The sequence below is a fragment of the Takifugu rubripes genome, chromosome 20 (assembly GCF_901000725.2).
Source record: "Takifugu rubripes chromosome 20, fTakRub1.2, whole genome shotgun sequence".
Taxonomy (NCBI): Eukaryota; Metazoa; Chordata; class Actinopteri; order Tetraodontiformes; family Tetraodontidae; genus Takifugu; species Takifugu rubripes.
Window position 1 is genome coordinate 2,943,526 of NC_042304.1, and position 23,322 is coordinate 2,966,847.

Consider the following 23,322-nt stretch of genomic DNA (forward strand, 5'->3'; position numbering starts at 1 on the left):
TTTGTGTTCATGGTCCCATTCTTCAGTTTTGCCTGAGCATCCTGCAACACAAGCAGGGGGAAAGTTCCAGCGCACATTAGGCTCCTGTCTGCTGGAGCCGCCAGCATGGTGCAGCACTGAGCAGGGGGTTAAATCCCACTTAAGAACACCAAAAGGTCACCAAATGCTGTTGTTTATCAGCCATTCAAACATGAACCACCAAATGGATTGATTTTTGACTCCATTTGTCTGCAGCTTCATGAACTCAGAAATAATCACCTACTCTCCAGCTTTTAGAAGTATAGAAATTACATTTTGAATTTCCTAAAATGGATCTCGGACTAAATGACACAGCAAGTCAGTGCAGCATTTAGAAATAACTGGCATGTCAATAATGATTATAATCCCCCAGCAGTAACAGGGTTTGCATCAAAACAGCTCAATGAATTCAGCTAAAAAAGTATTTCAGCAAAGGGTTTGAAAAGTTTAAATAATGAAGACTGCAAATGTTCCCTCACAAGTCCCTTTAGAGTACACTCTGTAGATGTTCTGCATGTGTAATCCAAACCCATGTTTCTTGCATCAAAACAACTGCTGCTTTTACAGTAAATTGCTGTTACAAGGAAAGCACAAACTACATTAGAGGAGGACTGAGGAGCTTGACTGTCTCTATAGTGCCATTGTCCCTGTCTTTGCAATGTTAAATCCAACTGTCAATAAATAATCTAACCAAGACAGGCCAGCATTTGCAATATATAAATATCGATCATGCAGTAATACATAGTGTGTTGCACCTGGCTGAAGCATACAGCTTATATTGATGACGTTGATGTTTGATTTTCTAACCTGAGATGGTAGAAACAGCTTCAAATGAACCAAAACTGTTCAGCACTAGTTCGTCTCCTATTGTGCAAAATTTAGCCACTGCAGTTGTTGTTTCAAACTGTTCCTTACAGAGCAAAATAGCTTAGCATTCAATCAGTATCTCACTGTTTTTATGTCACACATTAATTAAACACAAAAATTGACAACTAAAATTACAGGACCCACTTTAGAGCAGCTTTCCTATCCATCCTAATATGTAGTCATTGAAGAAAGCATGCTAAAAATGATCATTTGTTATTAGCATTAGCCTTAGCATGCTTAGATAAATTGCCCGAAACTCAGATTTTAACCGTTTAACGAGAACTAGAAAATTTTAAGAATCAAACCATACTGCAAAACATAGTCATGTTTTTATGTCTCTTACAGTCATTAAAGAGCGCCAAGTCAAGCTGCCATTTGTCTCAGGGAAGGGCTGTGTGATCTGGCATTATCTTTGCAATTACAAGGCGGGAAGTAGGGTCTGCATAAGATATTTCTGTCTGCTCACACAAACACAAGCAGCACAGAATATACCTAAAGGATATCAGCCAGGTCCTAATGGACGACCAAAAGTGATTGGATTGTGATTTTGATCTGAGGCGTTTCATGTTCAGCTGAGTTCCTTCCCATAATCATTACTTTTTTGCCTAAAGTGTAATTTCCATTGCCGCAGTTGTCCTATTTTATTAAAGGGCCGACATCACGCGAGCAAAGAACGGCTGTTTCGCAAACACCCCGAGACCAAAATGCAAAACACAAGACCTGATGGTGAAAAATCTGCTCATCCTCCAGTCAATGACCTATACATGTAATTATGGGACCAGTTCAAGCAGCTCCAAATATACCCTGAAGAATGTCCCGAACCATCACTCCATTGCCTCAAAGCAGATTTTTAAGGCATTATAGTTTGCTTTCTCTTTATATGTCAAAAAGATTCAGAATCTGTGACCTGAAGGGGCCTAAGGGGAACGACTTCACAGGCAGTTTCCTCAGGGACTAATGTGTTTTCAGAGCTGCGACCATCTTTTTTGCTGTTTAATGAGCTCAGTCATAAATAAATGCATGGCCTTAATTAGCCTGTGTGTGGCAGGGGCACAGGAATTAGTGTGGAGATGGAGAGATGGAGGCCCCGTGCCTGCCTGACTTCTGCTGGAGATGCTGATCCGGGCATGGGGAGGTGGCCTTTGAGCAGATGCTCTAACTCTCTACAGGTCCAGGCTTCCATGATTTGCTTCTTTCATCTAAATCTATTAAGCTGCTTCTCACTGAGCTCTCCTTGGCCAGCGGAGGGGCTTACTGTATATCTGACAGTGGGCAGGACCAGGGCAAAACTCTAATCTATTTTTTCCCCAGCATCATTTGATCTGATATGAAACTACCCACAGTTTAAAGAGACACTGAACTTTTTGTAAAGGCCATTTTGGTCATTTTTCATAATGGAAGTCTATAAATTTGTAACCATTCGATATTATAGTGCTCAAATTCCATTTTGTGCATGACTTAAAGGCTTTGGTTTTTTTGTGTTTAGCATAGTTGCATTTAAAATAAATTACTGTGGCCCAACAATGGCCAGAAAAAGAAAAACTCCACAACAGCTTTAATATGACACGACTTAACCGTGTTGCTATCACGAAAATGACCCAGTAGGAAAAAACAAAATCAAAATTTTGCTTCCAAATATGATTGATTGGACTCTTCATTCAAATCTTATTCATCCAGGTCATTAGATCTCTGCCTCAACTGGACCCCACATATCCAAAGTGTCGCAAGACCTCACGGAAAACACACGCATGACGTAAGGACACACACGCCACGTAACTGAAAAGCAACCTTTTAAGCAATGTTGACGTTTGTAAGTTTATCAAATGTTGCTGGCATCCTGAATGCACGTGTTTCACGATACCATGTGTCAGGATTGGGACTCCGATTGTAATAAAAAAGTTTAATAATTTCAGTGTTTTCTGCTACGACACTAAAGGAGCCAACAGCACAAAACAAGCATTTATCAGAGATGAACAAGTTGTTTACATGTTTACAGAGATGGAAACCCTGTGTGGGGGTAGGTTAAGAGAGGGAGAGGGAGAGAGAGAGCGTTTGTGTGTGTGTGTGAGTGAGTGTGTGTTTGAACATGGGGGTACTATTTGTGCAGTGGAAATGCTCCCCAACAACAATGCCGGCTCCCGAAAGCGAGTAGAGGTGATACCATCAGACTAAACAATGGCGTTAGCCTGAGTTTCTTGTGTTCCAAGACAAGTAGAGAAAAGGGATCCTTATTTTGAAATCTAAAATGCCACTTGAGGATAAGGTGAATACAATCTGTGACCATTTGCAGGACCCTGGAGATGACACGAGCGTCACGAGAAGAGCCAATAGCTGTTGTGTTTTTAGCTACAGTGTAATATTAGAGACCAATGCTGGTGAACCCACTGGTCTTAACACACACCGCTCGCACAACTTTACACCTTCTGAGCTTGTAAACACCTCCAACGTAATCAGGTTGGCCCCAGCATACAGCGACTCTTGATTAAAACAATCTCAAAGGTGGACGTGAAGCTGGATTGTAAAATACATTAGAAGCAGACATTAGTAATATTGCTAGGCCATATTTTAGGGCACGCCATCGAGGTCACTCCACACTGAAGGTCACCTTTTGCTGTACAAATTATTAAGTGCTTCCATTCTAATCACATGAGACACCCCCCCCACACACCCGTACACACAGTAACCACTTTATTTATAGGCTCCAAACTGAAATGACCAATTGGCTTAATTTAATAGTGAACAATAGGATTAGACATGGAAACAAATTACCTAAGTGGGGGTATACACACACGAGTCAAATCTTTTAACAATGATGGAAACCACGGACATGATGTCTCCCAGTAATATTACATTATTGAGTCTGCATCTGTTGGCGAGACCCGGCTTCTGGATGGTCCCGGCTTTTCATCCAGACTGATCTGCTAGCAGCTCCGATACACCCGCGTTTCAGATATCCCACACAGCCAGGGTCCTGACGGGGAAGGGCAGTGTCCCGTCCCACCAGGACCACACGGTCACAGTCGTCTTTCTCAACCAGCTGTGGTTCGACGACGTGAAGCCTGTGCAAAAAGAGCAATGTTTCTCCTGCCAACATGAGATTTATGTGCACATAATCACTCCTGTTAATATAAAGTGCGTCCCACCAGCACGTTCCCTGTGACATCAAGGTTCTTTAAACATAAAGAAGCTTGGAAATGATTTAATCCGATAGAGTAAAAGGGGCCAACATTAGTTTAAAGATGGTGCACGAAGCCATTTCTCCACTAAAAGCGTTGTGCTGCTGACAACATTTATTATTATTTTTTTTTTTTATATTTTGTCCAGGAATGCAATTAGACTTCATCCTTAATATCACAGAGGCTGCCTCATTCTCAAACTATTCTGCCACGCTTGCCAACTGCAATCAGAAATAACTCTGTCCCTTCAACTTAATGAAAAACAAGTACTTGGCTATAAACTTGCAGTCATTCTCTATCCAATCACATTGTCTTGAGTAATTAAAATGATTAGCTTAATTAGCTTAATTAACTAAATTTGACTACAGGACATGGCCATATGGTGAAGAAAAACAAAGATGGGAACTAATTAAAGTTAAAATAATGCAGGTTTTAATTAACTCAACCCTTAGGCATCAACATTTTCAAATCTATCCAAGCTGATAATTAAAAAGTCCTCTTGCCCAAGCAACATTTCTTCTCTGAGCTAATTAAATCTCTAAATAAATTAGCAACATGACGCTCCAAATATTAATTCCTGCTAGAAGATGACTTCACTTTCTAATGAAATTAATTAGTTGCACTGGACCCTCAATCAGATGCCAGACGCTGTCCGTGAGCATAGACCTCATGTAATCTAGCGCCCGGCTAAGGGCCTCAGGGCAAAAATTTACAATTGTAATGAACACTCTTTAACTGTGTGTCTCTCTTAATACACCAAATGAACATGTAGATCCATTTATGCCAAAGGCTTCCTCGTTTATAAAAGAGTGGTAAGACCAGACCAGTTAGTTAAAACTTTCTTTTTTCCAGAAAGAGTATGTAGTGCGGAGGAGCACAGAACCATATAGCTGCCAAAAGCAACGCCAAGACCAGCTTTTGCAGCCTGTAAGGTTCCACAGGCGGTGCACGAGCGTGCCAGCCGATTACAGAAGGCCCTCATGGATCCACCCCTAAACTCATTTGGCAGCTTTAGGGAATCACACTATGGATGACAGATACAGTATACGGTATCCGTATGCATCTTCTAGTCCTCACCGATGGCACCGTCCACGCTAATGATCATGTGCGCGCTGGGGCAGTGCCGTAAAACTAACTTCATTATCCATCCATTATAATTCTCTTTAAATAAATGTCTGTGGAGTGAAAAACCCTTCAAAAAGGCAGCAAAGGACTAGTTTGAGGAAATGTAAAGACTATTGAGCATGCAATCGGCACATTTAACAGCATCAGATGAAGAGGAGCTTACACCACTTTCAAACAGACTCGAAGATTGTGATGATTGAAGCAGATAAGAGAAGATGAAATTTTAATCAACCCCAAGAGGAAAGTGCATAATAATTAAATAATTACTGACGTCCAAACGGGCTTCTAAGAAGCGCTGCTGCAAATCAGGTATCATCTTCCTGAGTTTGGAAGAAAACATCTTGGTTGTTATAGAACTAGCCTGACGATACTGGAACCAATAAACGGAACGGATTTTTCTATTTCTTTGGTCGTTAGAGTTTGTATTTCTTCCTCACAGCCTGTTCACCTCTGTGGAAGATGGGCTGACTACCTCTACCAAAGATTGGGATACAACATGAAGACGTGTATCACCCGTTAGACCGTCCATCTCTCCGTCCATCCATTGTTCTGTCCATCTTCTAGTCACCAGCTCATTGAGAACCAGGAACTTTTTGTGCTCACCTGCTTCACACCTAAATCAGCACAGGGGGATTTGAACCCAGGACCTTCTTCTAATGAAGCGACAGCATTGGTGTTAACTATCTCTGGAAATAACAAATCAAATAGACTCTAAAAATTGTGCTAAAATGCTACTAATCTAGCAAAGCAACTAAATTTGGATTATATCTGTAAACTGTAAAAGGTTTTGTGTCGATGTAAAGTCCCAGCCGATACGTTAATGTCAAATGTCTCCGATTGTGATCTATTGAGAAACAGTTTAAAGCAGTTTTTAAACCGCTACACATTACATTAAAGCGATTAAAGTTTAAAGAAAAGAAATAATATTGTGGTTTGTTTTAAGTGCCAATTTATTTTTTGAATGACAACTAAAGGAAACACTTGATGAGAGCAGAATTAAATGCAAACTGCAGCATCAAAACCAATATAAACTGTGTATTTGTCCACTTTACTAATCGATTATCATTCAAAGGATTCTTTATTGCATTTTAGTACAACAAAGAAGGAATATTTCACCTGCATGTACGTGACATTAGCAGAGCAGCGAGCTCGCTGAAGCTCCGCTTTGTTTTTAGTAACAGAAGCAAAGATCAGTATGTTGCGTGTTCTTCTCATCTCCAGCCTGACAAACAAGGCAGGAACGCATCACAGCTCCATGCGAAGACAAAAGAAGTGGTGGCCTTTGTGTCTAGCATGTTCTTATTCCAAACAGTCTGCAGTGTTTTTATAAATGAGATAATTGTGTTTACTGGTACCAAGTGGCTTTCAGCCTGTGCCGACAACAAACTCAGAGAGGAGAGAAAAAAGCTGCTCTTTTGATTCTGTTAGGTTTTCAATAATTAATGCTCTCTTCTGGCAATTTTGATCCTTTATGTAAATAATATCTCATTCCATTATGCAGAGCAGTGATGAATATGATGAAATTCCAAAAGATGACAGTCCAAGTCACACAGATGTGGGCAAACATTACAATACATTAATGAACCGGGCCTTTAATGTCCTCCCATCTGAGACATTAGAGAATTCGAAATTAAAGGTACAGCTGGCTCACATGACAAAGTGGCCCTCATCTAAGTGGAATATCCACATCAGTCAGGATGCAGCCATGATGCGGCCACGCTGAGCTTAAAGCTAGTTATAGCTCAGATCAAAGAGACGTCATCATGCCCAACAGCTACCCCTGCCATTTGGAGCCAACTGAATCCAATCCTTTAGTTACATTTTTAAGCTATCTCTCCTCTCGCTTCCATAGTTAAACACCATTAAAATGGAAAATACAGTATTTTCTGCATCAGCTGTGGCCTTCGTTATTCCACAGGCTCGTCCTTGTTATCTTGATGGCAGTAAACAAGGAGCATATACTCCTCTGAATTCTCCCCTTTAGTGTGGAGTTGTCTGACAAAGTGGCCAGGAATGCAGACACAATTAGTGTTTCAAAGAAACGTCTACATATGAACAAGTTTCCTCCGTGACCTTTAAAACAAAGGATTATAAACACCCGCAATCAAGTCAAAGCACAGGTTGCCGCCGTGAGGGTCAAGCTAATTTATTTTAGTTGAGTTATACGTTCATCTTTGAGGAATAACAAGTCTGCATGCTCTAATCATACTGCTCTGGGCGGTGGATCTATCCTTAGTTATTAATAACACATAAATGTAACAAGGCATCAGAGAGATGCGCCAGATTTGTACACAAAAAATAAAATATGTGATGTTGAGCTTCTTTCCTAATTACCCTGCCTGGATTATATCGGAGTGAGCTTGTTCCTTTTTTTTTTTTAGTTGTTTAAAAAAAAAAAAAAAAATCTTTTTAATTTGGTTCTCTTCAAACCGGTTGAACGGAGCATGACTGTGATTAACTTAAAAAGGTCATCTAAAATAGCTTTTTCGGGAGCCATGTGAGGAAACCTGGCTGAATCGTCCTTAAATGATGTACTTGGAGATGAAGACGCCACGGAAGTCTTGCTCAGTGACCCCTGAAATGCACTTTATGCTTTAATAACCCCTGACAGCACACAGAAGTCATTTCCAGAGCTCCTAGCACATGTACCTGCAGAACACACACCCGCTCTACGGACAACGAAACATCGAGATTCCCGTAAATGAGACCTTACATTGGCTCCAACTCTCCCCTTTGTGACCTACACCTCAGACAAGAGAGGTTAGTCCATGACAGGGTTAAAAACTTCTCTGGCCTTTCTGGTCACATAACATCCCAATTACTTGAACCGCGCAGTGATTGGAGGGAAGGAAAAAGATGGGAGCGAAGAGAAATGCAAGAGATAAAAGTCTGTCACACTAAAAGATAAGTTCTTATCCTAATCTAATGACTCTCTACCCTTAATTTGTCAGACCTGGCTTGCCGGGAAGAAAGGAAGACGATGGTTTCTTGTACACAGTGTTAATAAGGGACATCTCTCAAGTCTACTGGCAAGGAGAAAGGATCATCGGAGGAACATTCAGTGGCAACAGGGAGATGTGCTTCATTTTGTAGCTGTAGTCCCCCCCCCCCTGTTAACGGTTGCTAATTAGCACCTTATCACCCTCCAAGTAGCTCAATGCTGCAGAGACGCCAAGACGCCCAGAGGATTTATAACCCAACTACAGACACAGAGGAGATAAATAGATCCATGTGGGCCAATGGCCAAGACATTTTGGGGTGTTATGGAATTATTTTGCTGGATTATTTATAGAAAGTGTGAGAAATGTAAAGAAACAGTGGCTTTTTAACTCTACAAATGTACAAATGTGTGAATTAAGATGCCAACAGTTAACAATGCAATGTACAGCGATTCTAGATTGAAATTTTAAAAGCTCAACCACACAAGATCCGGTAAGTTTGACTTTATTCTCCAAAGGCTTTCCACTGACTCCACCATGATGAGAAAATATGGCTCCTCAGCTGAAGTTAGTCACATGATGATCAACTGCAATGTTGCCAGTTGCATCCGTCATAACGGAGCTTGGTGAAAAACCAAACCAACAACTAATCCCCAAGCAACCAAATTCTCTTCTTTAGCTCTACATAGAGAATATGCCAGATAACCTTAATGTGAAATTTAGCCCAGAGGTTCCAAGGAGTCTCCCTAAAACCAGTCATACGTTTAAAAATCATTATTAATAATTTGGTGATTAATTGTTTTTAAACTGCTTTAATTGGCGCCTTGCTGTTTGTTGTGATTGAACTCATCTGGTGCATGCATGGCTCTCTTTGCAAACAAAGAACTAAAACTTGGCAGTGTTGATGATATGCTTTACTGACAGAGCTGCACAGTATCAGCGGAAATGACACAAGACAAAGGAAAAAAAGCAAAAACATGCCACTCTATTCTATTTTCTCTGATGAGACAAGGAAAATAGAATGTTCACAGTCTGTGTGAGCAAATCTCAATAGATTAATTTGAAGAGTTCACTGAATTGTGATTCCTTTTAATTAATGATAGAATTAACTGCTTTGTTAATGTGTTCCTGGAGGAAATGAGCTGCTGGCAAATCTGTGGAGAACAAAAGGAGGACACATCTCTCTTGACATTTATACAAGTCTGACTTCACTAGTGTCACGGTGCAGCGACTTATGTTGGAGGAAATTTATCTTGAAAGAATGTTTTTCTGTACCTGCATAAAACCACTCTTAAAACAGAAAATACACTTTGAAAAACGCATTTCGGAACCATAAATGGATCTGAAGCTAATCAGTGGCAAACAGCAAAGTTGGAAATGGAAATGTGGAAGAAAAAAAGTCAGGTTTTATAGGGATATATGGCTCCTAATGACGTTCCTCAGACTGTAGCGTCACCATCATAATTATAACAACTCGCGATAAAAGCTTTAGCAGAAATGGATGCAGAGCTCTCAGGCTGTAGGTGGGAGCCTCATCATATAGATAGAAACAACCTCAATGAGTTTGGGTTTAGGAATCTTTCCTGTCTGCACTGTGTGATGAGAAGAACCCAGAGAAAGTCATCACTGGAACTTTAGTGCGTCGCATAGGTGCTATCTTTTCCATTTAACCTTTTTGAGAGCTAAAAAGATGAAAACGGAAACTGCATTGGTTAGAAGCGGTTTTGTACGGCGATGTCGTCTTTCTGAATGCAAAACAGAACTATATCTCTGGTCATCTTGAGTGAGAAAGACATGATTTCAAAGCGGTGTTTATTCAGTAACAGTAGTGTGTTTCTCAGTGCTCCGTGACTGTGTGCAACACCATAATAAATATCCAAATGAAAAAGGCATTTAGCTCATACGAGCTTCATCATGGAGCTTTAATGAAAGGAAAACACTCCTGGCTCCTTTGGGATCAGGATTTCAAGATGGTTCACCTATCAGGCTAAAAGCTGCACATGTTCACACAAATGTCACCTTGTGTGAGCGGTAGTACCCCTCCCCCACCTCGCCCAAAAAAACAACAGCTGCATATTCTATTCAAGAGAGCGGGGCGGGCGACAGGGCATCCATACCATCATAATATCGCAGAGCAGGCCTTTTCCTGTCGAGCATGATGTACGCAGTGCCCCCGTATCTCCCCCAGCAGAGCCCAGATTTTTTTGATATTTTTATTAGCATGTCCTCAATCATAAATCACCCCCTGGGGGGAGGGGGGTTGAGGCCGATCCCTTCTCTCCGTGCCGCATCAGATTACAGGTGGAAGACAAAGTTATCAGACTCCTTGGCCAAGTGCCTCATATTTAGGCTGACATTTCCTCCTGCCTTCCCCAGGAAGCCTTGAAACCAATTTCTACTCGAACATTAGGCTGGGATGGAATATGCCTCGTGTTGTGGAAATTCACTTTTATTTCTGTTTTTATTTGGGCATGCAATGTTGTGTATATATAGAGTCATCTGGTTCTGAGTTCACTTTAAGAGGTTTGTCGTATTCCTTTAAATAAAGTTTGATGTCGTCATTTTTAATTAGCGTTGTGATACTATCTGCTTAAGAGACGCGCTGATGTACTGGTGAGGGATCATCCTGCGTCTATTTGCATCACAACAAGAGTCCAGTGCTCTCTCTGTTGTTTTCCTGACTTCTCAGCAAGCTAGCATGGAGGTGCCATCTTGACTTGACTCGGGCCGAGTTGCAGCCGAGCCGATTCTGCAGCCAAAGACATTTTAATGTTGTACCAAAATGTCGGCATGCGCAAAACTGTCAGGCTCCCTTAACAGCTCTGGATGCTATGCGTAATTCCTTTAACACAAGGCCACGCAGATATCCTTATCATTGGTGTAATGGCATGTTCACGCCACCCTGCATCCTGTGAGTCTGCACGAGGCAGCTGGTAATTCCTTTAATTTATTCAAGTTGACCCGCAGAGGATCAGACGGCCAGACTACTCGCAGCAGCCTTTGTCCTTCAGAGGTGAACTCAGGGTCATGTGTGATTCTATAATATCAACCATGATATCCACAGGGAGGATTTCATGAGGAATAAATGTACGGACACTCAGCGGTGAGAAATACTGCAGTCGGTTATGAAGGACGTACAGAATTGGTCTTAAAGCTTCGTCTGAGCAATCTAGAACCGAGCCTGCCGGGTTTGTGTATCTATGTAAACACCATCTGGTTTAATCCTCCTCAACAGGTAGCCAACTCTACAGCACGTCCACTCACAGCCCAGTTCATTTGGTGCAGGGACGCATCATCTAACATCAGCGTGTTGGGGTTTCAAAGCAAATGTGTTGTTCACGTGTGGTCTGAAACACTGCAGGTCTGGTCAACAGGATCCCAGGGAGCACAGGGTGGGTTGATCTCCTTTGATGGAGCTGGACACTCATTATGAGGTGGTCTCCACTAAAGAGCTCTGCGTTAACACTGCTTCAGTGTAGCATGAGTGTGGCATTATTGAATTAACTGGTGCGACGTGGTTTCATTGAGAGTTTAATTTCCCTTTGAATGCATGTTTTCCAACATTTTTACCTTTCTCAGTGATTTATGGGAAGCCTTTCAATGACAAGCATTTGTTTGTTGTTCCCCAGCAATATCCCTTCAGTTTATTTACTACATATTTAGACATTATCTTTCTTTCCTGTAGGAAAATGCACCATTCCTATGCCAACTATTGATTCTAAGGGATGCTAGAGGGATTCACAGAAAACAATTATGAAATTCACCATTGTTGTTTTTCTTTCAGATGCATTTTTATTGAAACTGCTGAGGGCTATTGTTCATAAAATAGCATGATTTTTCTACTTTTCTACACCTCATTTAATTAATTTGAGGAGTGTTTATTGGACTGTTAGGAGGACACCTGGTGGATTTGAACCAAAGTGTTGTTGTAAGATGGGAAGTAGAACACGGATTGAGTGCGTATGATTTCCTTCTCATCTTCTTGACCACTTTATCCCTTTCGGGGTGACAGGTTACACGTATGGGCGGAAGCAGGATACACCCCGGACGCTGGATACACCCAGAGCTCTAAGTGAGCATTTGTGGGTTTGGTACCTTGCTCAAGGGTACCTCAGCATTGTCCTAGAGGTGTTCTGGTAGTTGGAGGTGCCAGATCACCTTCAGAGCTCTGAAGTAACACTAGAACTATTATCTGTTTAGTTTTTTTAGGATGCTTTTTTGTCCAAGTTCAGCTGTAAGGACTATAAACCAGAGCACAGAATGTTCTGGTAATAGACAAACATAATTGTCTCTTCATTTCCCTGTTGCTGTTCCTTGAACTTCTTATGATCTTCCCAGTTTCTTCCCCCCCCCCCCACTTGTTTCGTCAGGCCCGGTTATTTCTGCTTTTCTTTCTCCACCTTCTGTTCAGTCCCGCTGCTGTAAAAAATGGTAAAACAATGGTAGTCGTTGCCATGGTTATGCTTCACAAACTTTTAATTATACAGTTTACTTTAATGTAGCTTATTACTCAATTAATGCGTTGAAATGTTTACAAGTTGCTTAATTAAATACATCTATTACTTTTTAGCTCTATTAGCAAAATACACGTCATATTTATATGATAATCAATTAGAGGTTTTATTTAGGAGCTTTTTATTTGATGGTCTGATAACACAGATATAATATTGTGAGCTTCTCCGTAAGTGTTTGTGAGTCAAATTGACTAACATGGTTTGTCCACTGTTTGTTCCACTCTGTTCTTTCCTCACAAAGTGTCATTTGCATTTTCATATTGTTTCATTAAAAAGATTTTGGACACAGTTACAATAAAATCCCCCAAAGCTATAGTCATTCAGTCTTGGTTATCCTAGACTAGAATAGATCCTAGACATCCACAGGGGTCTATTACATTTGATCTTGAATCATATAAAATTGTGTGCTATTTATAAATGCCTTTGCAACAGTGGTGAGTTGTAAGTTGCTGATTATATACAATGTTTTTTTTTTTTTTTTTTTTTAAAGAAGAAACTATTGTCCCTTTGTTGGGTTTGATATAGTGGACCCTGACAACGATGTATGCAGTGGTGATAAAATGATGGCATATTCACATTATGGGCAGATGTACCTCAGGTGGTATACCATTAATCATTAGAGTGACACTTAAGTTCTCATCTTTTAATTGTCCTTGAGCAATACACTGGTCAGACAATGCTGAAACCACCTCTCTTTTGACACTAATGCATCATTGCATTCAAAGAGGAGGATGAGCTCCATGTTTGTGATGACAGGGGAGCATTTGTGTTGTACGATTGTTCCCTAACCTTTTGTTCTGTCATTTGTGACGATGCGCTATTGAATAGATTTGAGAGAACCCACAGTAGGGGTGCCCTCCAACATGCCCACCTGCCTCTCTCACCACAGTTTGCTGTACCATGTGGAGCCCCAGATGTCGCCTGCAGAATAATCCACACTCACGCACTCATGAAAGTGTCCATCTGGCCCCACATGCACACATTAAGCCCCCACAACCACATATGCATGTGGAAACTGAAAAAAAAAGCAAACTCTACAGTCCTGTAGTGGCATTTCTACTGCAGGGTGAGCTATCAATGCTTCCTCTCCTGTGTCCATAGAAACGCTGAGGTGGTGCACAGGTGATACTCACTTGGCTTTGGCTGAAAGGTGACATGGAGAGGGAATAAGAGAGCAGACCTTATGGGGAGTAAGGGATTCATTTTACATGAGCAATGGCTTTGAGCACATGCAGATAACAGCAAAGCTGCCTTCTGCCTTTATAGATCTGCGTCGCAGTGGTTATCTAATCAACGTAAGGGACAATTTGAAGCTCTCTTCTATAGATCTGTCTGTAGATGCTCTAGTAAATGCTCTACAAAGCCCGACACATTGCTTAAAGTAACAAGAGTGCTGTTATTATCGTTATGGTAATGTATGGGGTTGATAATGCCAACATTGATTTGTCTAATCAGAAAAAAACAGAAATGTGACACTAAAAAAATAAAGATGCTCTTTGCATTTGTGTTGTTGGAGTCAGAATAGGAACTTGGGGATGACTAATCCTCCATTACCATTTAAGTCTAGTTAACCAATGGTGACCAATGTCTTTTGTGTTTGAAGATCAAAACCAAAAGTGAAACGACGGCACTTGTATTTTATGCATTTTAATTGTAAATTCACGTTGTATACACATTTGATATAATAATATCATTCATAATTTCCTTACTAAAAGCATTCCAGTAATGTTACTCTGAAAGGACATAATCCAATGTGCAAATAGCAACAGCTATGAGTGCAAATGCATGTCATTATTCTGGGAAAAAATGTTGTAACGTTACACAAATGAATGTAAAGGTGATATAATAACTGGATTTACATGGAGTAAAAAAAAAATACTGCTGATTTAAAAACAGATAAATGAAATTAGTGAACACCAGACAATACAATAATTATATGGAATAACTATAACATGTAGTAATAGTATAAGATAGTAAAGCTTTTTGTCGTTTTAAACATTGTCATTGGGAAATTTGAATTCACTGAATATAAACAAAGATTACAATTTTAAAGCTTGGAAATAAATAGAGCAAAACACATGAGACTGCAGTCACTTAATAATACTAACACATGTTCAGTCCAGGGGGCCCTGGTCAGAGTTCTGATTTATTTTAAGTGGATGTTCACATCATTTCAGAGTGGTCATGTAGAGGATAACGGACGGTGGCAGCCTGACATTTCTGGACAGGAAGTCAAAGGCAAACATGGAGCTTTCAGATTTATTCCGAAGGTATTATCAAGCAGGCAAATGTGTGTTCAGCCTAAATCGTGGTTTCTCAGTCTAAAACCACGTTGTCCCTTTACTCCACTGACGGCCGCCACTACAACAGTCCTTCCCGTTTGTTACTGTGAAGTACCTCCAGAGGGTCCCACCTGTGCGTTATTGTGAAAAATGTTCACCAGATGTGGGTCACATGAAAAAAAAAACCCTTCCAGGCCAGCTTGCAGTGTGGATATAGCCTCTCTTACCATGTGTTAAAAAGAACATCCTGATGTGTAAGCCTGTATCAGTGGTTACACCTTCACATTTCCCCCCATATTTTATTGTGTTATTGTTATTAATGCTCAGAGCCAGTGGTTTTCACTTATTTGCTTTCCATTTTACTTATGGGAAAACCAAGTTACTATTAAACTTGAAGACTAGGAGATGGGGGGGGGGGGGGGGGGGGGGGTTCTAAGCAAAGATCCAATCAGTGCATGCAAAACTAGAAAGGGAGGATTTAATAAACACACAGATAATTCACACATGAAAGCCTCCACATCTGCAGACTGTAACTCTACACGAACCTGATTATTTGGACGGTAAAATAAATATGATATCTATAATGTTGGTATCCTTGTACATATAAACATGAATAACGTCTAAAGCTCATATTTAAAATGTTTAGTCAGTTACTGTCTGCATTGCCAAGCGACCTGGAGATGATATTTAAGGCGCGACCCTGTAGCAAACAGAAACCACAATACATGTCATGTTTGAGCATTTGTGTTTTTAAAAGATACCAATGCAGGGATGCTGCTGCAACACTCTGCTAATGTATGTCCATAGCCAAGCTCTCGGCTCTACAAAGCTTCTATATGTGACTTACTTGTGTTATGGAATCTTAAACTTTGACTCAAGGTCAGGTATCATTGGACCAGTTAAAGTGCATCAAAACCCCAAAGTAAAACAACAAAAACATAATGGCATGCAGGGAAACCAATATAGTGCTGTAATACTGCATATATAAACACAATCAACAGAGTCAACACAAAGGCCGACTGTTGACAGGTTTTACGTGTGTATAATAATGGAAAATGTCATTACAGCAACAGTTTCCTTAGGAAGCTTTACTCTCGTCTGTGGACCAGCAGCAGGACGAGCAGACGCTCGCACGTCATCGTTGTCACCACTTCTTATCAGGCTATTCAATTAGCAGAAGAAACAGCCATTATAGATCAGATGAGATGCATGTAGACAGGTGACACTAATCAGACGGGCACCCCATTGTCTCTGTTTGGACATCATAAAGAAAAGAGAGGGATTGCAGATTGTTTTCCACTTTTCGCCATTGGTCACACTCTGCAAACCACTGGGAGCCACCAGCATTTACACAAAATAAAATCCGAATGCAAAGGTGCTAAAAGGAAAGCAGAGACCTACTGACAGGAAGCTGACAGGTGACTCTAAATATCGCTTGTTACTGGTTTAACACACTGACGCGCTTCTTCTTTCACACATCTGCTTTTCTCTGGTTCACATCCACCAGTGAGGCATCACATGACAACGTGGGGTGATTCCAGCCGCCTGGACCCGTCCCATTTTCCTCCACGCCTCTGGCCCGGACAGTAATGGAGTTCTGTGTCGCTGCCTTGTACCGACTACAGAAATAACTGGACAGACATCTGTGAAAACACCAACGTTAGAATACTTTTAACACCTGTTATGAAACTATGGATATTTTCTCTTTTATACATACAGTATATGGTGTTATGGTACATATAAAACCTGAAAACTCAAAGTCCACCAAAATAATCAAGTGTAAGTTGAGTTATTTTCATCAGCTCGACACATATATGGATTAAAGAAGCTTTTATTGTGTATTTCAGCCCATTTTGTCAATCTGAAATACATTTGTCAATGTTTACATGTTACTGGATTCTTAGAACAAGTGATGTGATAGAATAAAATAAGCTAATGTTCATGTGTGGCAGTCCGAGCTTGATTAATAAAAGCAATGCTTTAAGCATTTTGAACTGGAATTCTTAAGGAAAAGAGCAGACTGTCACTAACAGGGATTTAGCATCGTGGCTATCACAGAATGAGCATGTTACGGTGAGGTTTAAATGACTATTATGGAACTTATCATGATAGCTTGACTCCCTGGCAGTTGACAGTTGCAAACCTTATCATTTCCTCAATTTCGTACCACTTATTTTAAAGCCATTCGCCTTAAAACACCAACTGACAGACTGCTGGAGGCCTCAAGGACTCAGGTTCAATGCTGGCATCTTGCTTATCATAAAGGTTAATGGTAGATTTTCTTTTCGAATGGGGTGGAAGTTCTTGGTACAAAGTAAACCGAAACAAAAGTCTTTTCCTGGGAGACACACTGAACAAGTAACCTCAGTCCACACAGTAATTGGCTGCTGAGGCAAATCAATGCCCAGGATCAGAATTGAAACATTCAGCTTGTTTACAACATCTATCATTTGTTCTTATCAAGTGTGATCACAGCAATTTTCGCTCCTTTAATATAGGTTTGATGGAAGAAAGAAAAGCTCAAATCTCAGAGAATTGGAAAACACATTTCTTGGGCGCTGTGTTAACCAAACTGTCAACAGATAAGAGAGTCCATAGTATCAGCTCCTGGGTAATTTATCTTACAATTGTATGCTTTGGAAATGTTAGAAATTTTGTTTGATGACTTTGCTCCGACGCCAACAGGGAAGGCGCAATCCAAATGTTGATTTGAAATTCCAATGCACGTTATTGTAATCGCGATACTTGTGTTTTGAGAATGCGCACGTTGTTCATTGGAAGCTGCAAAACAAGCGACTTGTCTTTAGGCGGATTTGCAAATTGCTGAGGACAGTGGTGAGGTGACAGAGCAGTGTAGGCCACTTTGTATCATGTCAGTGCTAGCGGTTAGAGGCCATCTCCACGGTGTCCCTTGTCACCAATCACATCTTTTTAAACCACCCAGGGAGCTCGACACCCCCCTCCCCATCACACATACACAAGCATTCCCTTATCTGTCAATGCTGCTTAAATAATGTAATTAATGACTTAATTAACATTTCCATAATCTATTTTAATAAATCTAACACGGCATAATGAGAGTTTCTAACCTCCAGGCAATGGCATATAAAAATTCACAGTGCAGAGCTGCATGGTCAGGACACCGTCTCAGCAGCCGCTGCCACTGTGGCAATAAAGGAAGGAGAGGTTGCATATTGGCACGACAGCACCCTGAAAAGCACTTCAAGTGAACATGCACAATAACAGACCTGCAGCAAAGGAGTGAACGGTGCAAGAACCTTGGCAAAAAAAATAATACTTTATTAGTTTCATAAATGGGAAATACAAAATATGGCTCCTCGTGCATCAGTCTGCCCTCCTCCACTTTGTAACAATCACATTGGTTGATTTCATAAAAGTGGGTTTGTCTCTTCTTTGATCATCGGCATGCAATTTTAAAATACATTGTGAGTAAATTGAATGACATATGTCCCACGTTGTGAGTGAGCTAGGCCAGGCTAGTTTAGACCTGAGCGTCACAACATGCATTTCTGTCAACTTAAAATACTATATTTTTACAAACACCGTGTCAGTATAATAGAGAAAATAGGCCTCTGAGTTAAAGGTCTCCTATCTTTTCATAAACCCTCACCATATGATGTATTGTGTAATCCTAAATCCTTTGCTTACTAAATTTATTTAGTAGAATTGTGCGATACAGCAGCAACCATCCTGCTAATACAACAGATTGCTCGAGTTTGACAGATGAGAGAAAGTGTAGCATGCTTTGAGGATAGAGGAGTCACAAATACTGGAGTTTGGTGACCACGCGCACCTGAAAGTGCCTAAAATGATTTCAGGCCTGTTCTCAAACCACCCTCATGTTTTCTTGCTAGCCACCACAACAAAATGGTCAGAAGTGATTATTTGATTCTAAAAAGGTGATTAATCTATGGTTTATCTTAGTCTCCTTCCCCTTAATGCCTGGTGGGAGATAAGGAGGTTGTTCTTTACAAGGTCCCACACCCTTAGGGTGGAAAGTGACTGAAATGTACATTGACGGGGGGCAGCAGGAGGCTGGCATGTCTCAGGCAGCACAAAGCACCATGGGGCATTGCTCCCTGAGGCCTATCAACCCTAATAGGGACATCCACCAACCTTCATATCGCACCAATAATAATGAAACTACCAAAATGAAGCTCTTTATTACAAGAACTCCATACAGTAGTAGTATAAACACACATATCACAAAGATCTAAGTCCTCGCTCAGTAGTACTGGAGCACTGTCACATAATTACAACTTAAACAACCCTTCATTGAATAAGTCGCTTGTCTGTATGGTTTTTAGATATAAACTCTATAATTCCCGTATTGTTAATTAGCTTAATGGTAACAGGTATCATAATATCTGCTTTAACAAGCACACAAAACCCTAACAAAATAGAATAATAAATCTACTCCTAGTAAATAATGATAAGATGGTATACTTGTCAGCATGACAGCTTCAAACCTCTTTAAACAATGAAATACCTGCATATATAATCTGCTAGGAAGAGGCTGCTGAACGTGTTGTAAACAAGCCAATTTCCTGCCATAAAATAACAGTTTATTACAGAAGGGATAACGGCTCCGACAACATAATGAAGCAGAGGCACATTACCAGTGTAACTACATTTATTAATTACCAGCCGACTAGCCACATTCCTTGCAAATGAGTTTAATGTGGGGAAAATGTTACGAGCCTTGTTAAGTACAAACGAGCTCCCTTATTTTAGTGCAGGCAAATACCAGATCGCTGACACATAGAACACGTTTTCAATTTTCTGTGGGGACCATTAGCATTTCAAAACAGTGTCAAAGTTTGAAGACTCGATGCAGGATAATTGAATTACTATTTATTTTTTATTTTTTGCTGGATTACTGATTACTTAACATGATGATTTTCCAATCAGAGGAGATGTATATGTTAGCAAACAGATGCATTATTACCTCTGCCAAATGTTAAAAAAGGGCCAAGGAAGAAACTTTGGTGATGTTTTTACTTCCAGAGGGAATTTGCCCTTTGATCTTTCAAAGATACCAGGGGAAAACAAAACGAGTTTGTATGTTCTGTAACCTTCACTGCCCATTTATAAAATGCACAGTAAATTCGCGTGATCTGATTGGTTCCTGGCTGTGGTATATTGAACATATATCACAGTTTTGCCTGATATTACTCCACGACTGAGCAAAGACCAACTCCTAGCTTAAGTATTGCTAACCTAACTTGAATGAAAACAAGTGCTTTGTAGATTGGTTTGAGTATAAATTAGACATCGATGGCTATTAAGCTGATGTCTATACAGTAAGACTAAGATGATCCTGTCTGGAACGCCACTGAGAACACGGCTATATGGAAATCTTCATTGGTCTCCACCCGTTATTCCTGGTCTCCTAAACACTGACAGATTTTGGTGGATGCACAATCCACAGAAACCCACCTTAGTTTCAAGAAAATGTAAATTCCCTGCATAGACAAAGCCCTTGCAACAACAGTGTAGTTCAACTTTTTTTCCCCTATGCTTTGTTTATGGGTGACATCACAGTAAAATAATTTTATTTTGAATGCAACTTGAGATTGTGTTTGCTTATTTAAGGGGTTTTTATACCACCGCCTCATGTTGGGCCAAAGAAAGTCCCTTAGCTGTGGTATGACAAGCGTATACCGTTGGCCTGTTGTGATGCATTGCTTAAATATACTATTCTACTCATACTGGTTAACTTGTGCCTTCATTTTTATATGAAAAATCTCCATTAAAGGAAGACAACTCAGCTCTCTCTCTCCTTGAATCTCTAATTGGAATCATAGGCAATAAGCTGCACGTCAGTCAGTAATCCTTTCACCAAGGCTTACCCTTGACTACAAGACAAGCAGTATACCGTGGCAGACAAACTCGTGGAAGGTATTCTAATTGGGACTATTAGTTTTGGGTGTAATTCACATGTGAGAAAATTACCTGCTTGTTAAAAAGAACTCAAATGTTAACAATATAACATAGTAGATTGCTTTATTATCAAAACCAAGGGACTGCGATCATAAAGCAGTCGACTGTGTCATGTTGGGCTGTATTTTGAGTGCCTATATAGAGTCTCTATGCTATGGGTTTGAGTCACAATATGTGGGGATATGAGCTGGATTCCTGTGCTCTCCAAAGGCCATTTTTAATTTACTTCTCAGACTGATATCATTCAAACACTGTGTTTGGTGCAGTTAAATAAGCTTTCGGCAGATCAACTTGTGTTCTTCTAACTTTAATTGTTCAGAGTGAGCATTGAGAGTTCTATTGTATCATAGCTGAAATACTCACTTGAGCAACAGGATTTCTGCCAACAGTCCAAATGAGACTGATGCCAGTTTAAAGACTCTGGGAGGTGGAGGGTTATCGATGAGCATTATCAGGCAATGGACCATGTAAGACACCAGACCCATCAGGACGAACACGGTAATCAGGACCACCCACGGTTCCCACTGTAGGCACAGCACTCGCCATGGAGACCTCTTCTGGAGCTGGTACTGGGCAGAAGGAAAAAAAGAAAGCAACATGCATCAGCGTCACTGATTCTAAACAATAAAAATAAAAGCTGCACGCCAGTGGAATCCAGTTTTTCGACGCACTCTTTTGTCAAAACCATGGAACATTCAAATTTTACTGTTCGTCCAAGGAGCCTCTCCCCATTTTTGGGGACACATTGTGTCCTGTAGGCCCTTTCTCCAACACAAAACAGTAAAATACAGCCGCTCGTTAGGTTCAATAAACCTGTTTACCAAATGTATCACTGAAAAGTACAAATACACAGTTCATCTGTGAGCACATGAGGCGAAACATACTGCACAATATAATGTACTGTCTGATCATGATGACGCCTTTAAAGACTCAAAATAACAATGTTTATTTAGTCTGCCAGTTCAGGTCTAATTACAACTTTAAAACATCCAAGAAGGAAAACAGTGTTTACTCTGTAAAGCCTCAGCCAGGGATGTTGCAAAATAAAAGGAACAAGAAATATAATAGCCCTGCTAGGAGTTGGCGACGCGTCTGGTGGGTCCTCGGATCGAGCCTGACTGTTGTTGTTAAAGCCACAGGTCAGTCTTGTGGTGGAAACCTGTATTTGATGTCCTCAGCACGTAGCTTCATTCTCACATGAACCTGATTTCTGTCATAGTCTTGTTACATTGCAGGTAATTAGGTAAGAATCACAACAATAACATTTAAATGACCAGAGATGTGTTATATTACTGATACTAAACGTCTGTATAGGGACATATTATATAATACATTTGCCTCACATGCATATTAATCGACGTAAGATTCAAAAATGCGCCCCTAAAGCACAATGGATGTTATATAGCAGGCTGCTGTAAAGAATTGAATTCTACCTATAACTTTAGTGAGATATGTTTGGGCAAATTTGAGTTTTACTCAGATACATTTTCCATCATTAACATTTTTAGATATATTAAAAACAAAAAGTTCTTGATTGAGATCTGGTAGATGCAAAATAGGAGATACCTAAATGCAGCACACATGAGTTTAAATGACATAATTGGCTGTAAAGGGTACACTCGGTGTTACAGGCATCCAAAGATTTTGTTCTGAACCAGAGCAGGGAGTGGTTTTTATTTTGTCAGTCGTGTAAATAATTAATGTTACATTGTTACACTGAAAATGTGCAAGACATCTCTGTCAATCTCTTAGTGCACTGTGCACTCTACATCCCAGCTGCTGAGATGTTGTGGCCCGGGTAAAGTTAATACTCCTGATCAAAGATTTATAATTCCACTCACCTGCAACCTAAACACAATTAATCAGAATATCTTTTATGGGCCAGCCTCCCTAATCCAGCACTCAACCCACACATCACAGTGCAGCGCTCCACCTCCTTAACTACCCGTGGGCTGTAATATTACGTTGGTGAAAGAGGATTAGAAGAGACAGCACCAGCCTTGCACATCATGTTATGAACTACTAGATCAGGTGACAATAATAGTCGCTATATTGCTCAATTGAGGCATTTCTTTTTTACTCTTTCTAAATTGTTTCAATCGAAAGTTTCAGAGCCCCCTAACATTGTGCCATACACTGAATAATTTGGCTTTAAACTTTCTTTTCAACTTAGAACTAGAAATTGGAATAATTATACAATAACCAGTAAACAAACTCCAACAATTTCAATGCAAAGCCATTTTTGGGAGCAACCTTTCATGTTCAGTTCACTCCTTTGGCTTGAACCATTTAACATTTGCACATAACACTTACAAGGAAATAAAGGTGGACACCGAAGGCAATAAAAAGAAAACAGATCCAAGCGAAGCATGCACGCAGTGCCTTAAATTTCTCCAAACAAGCCTTTTGGACACAAACCAAAGCACTTGAACAATGT

The 23,322-nt window shown here is 40.3% G+C and overlaps 1 protein-coding gene across 1 annotated transcript in view; it reads right to left on the reverse strand.

Moving 5' to 3' along the window:
* Positions 1–13,905: 13,905 nt before the first annotated feature.
* LOC105417892 (uncharacterized) overlaps positions 13,906–23,322 on the reverse strand; it is a 51,869-nt gene continuing 42,452 nt past the window's right edge. The window contains exons 4-5 of the mRNA XM_011614453.2: positions 21,249–21,454; positions 13,906–16,564 (exon numbers count right to left, since the gene is read on the reverse strand). Coding sequence (XP_011612755.1) covers positions 16,393–16,564; positions 21,249–21,454 — 378 coding nt within the window. The 3' untranslated portion in view covers positions 13,906–16,392. The remainder of the gene's footprint in view (positions 16,565–21,248; positions 21,455–23,322) is intronic.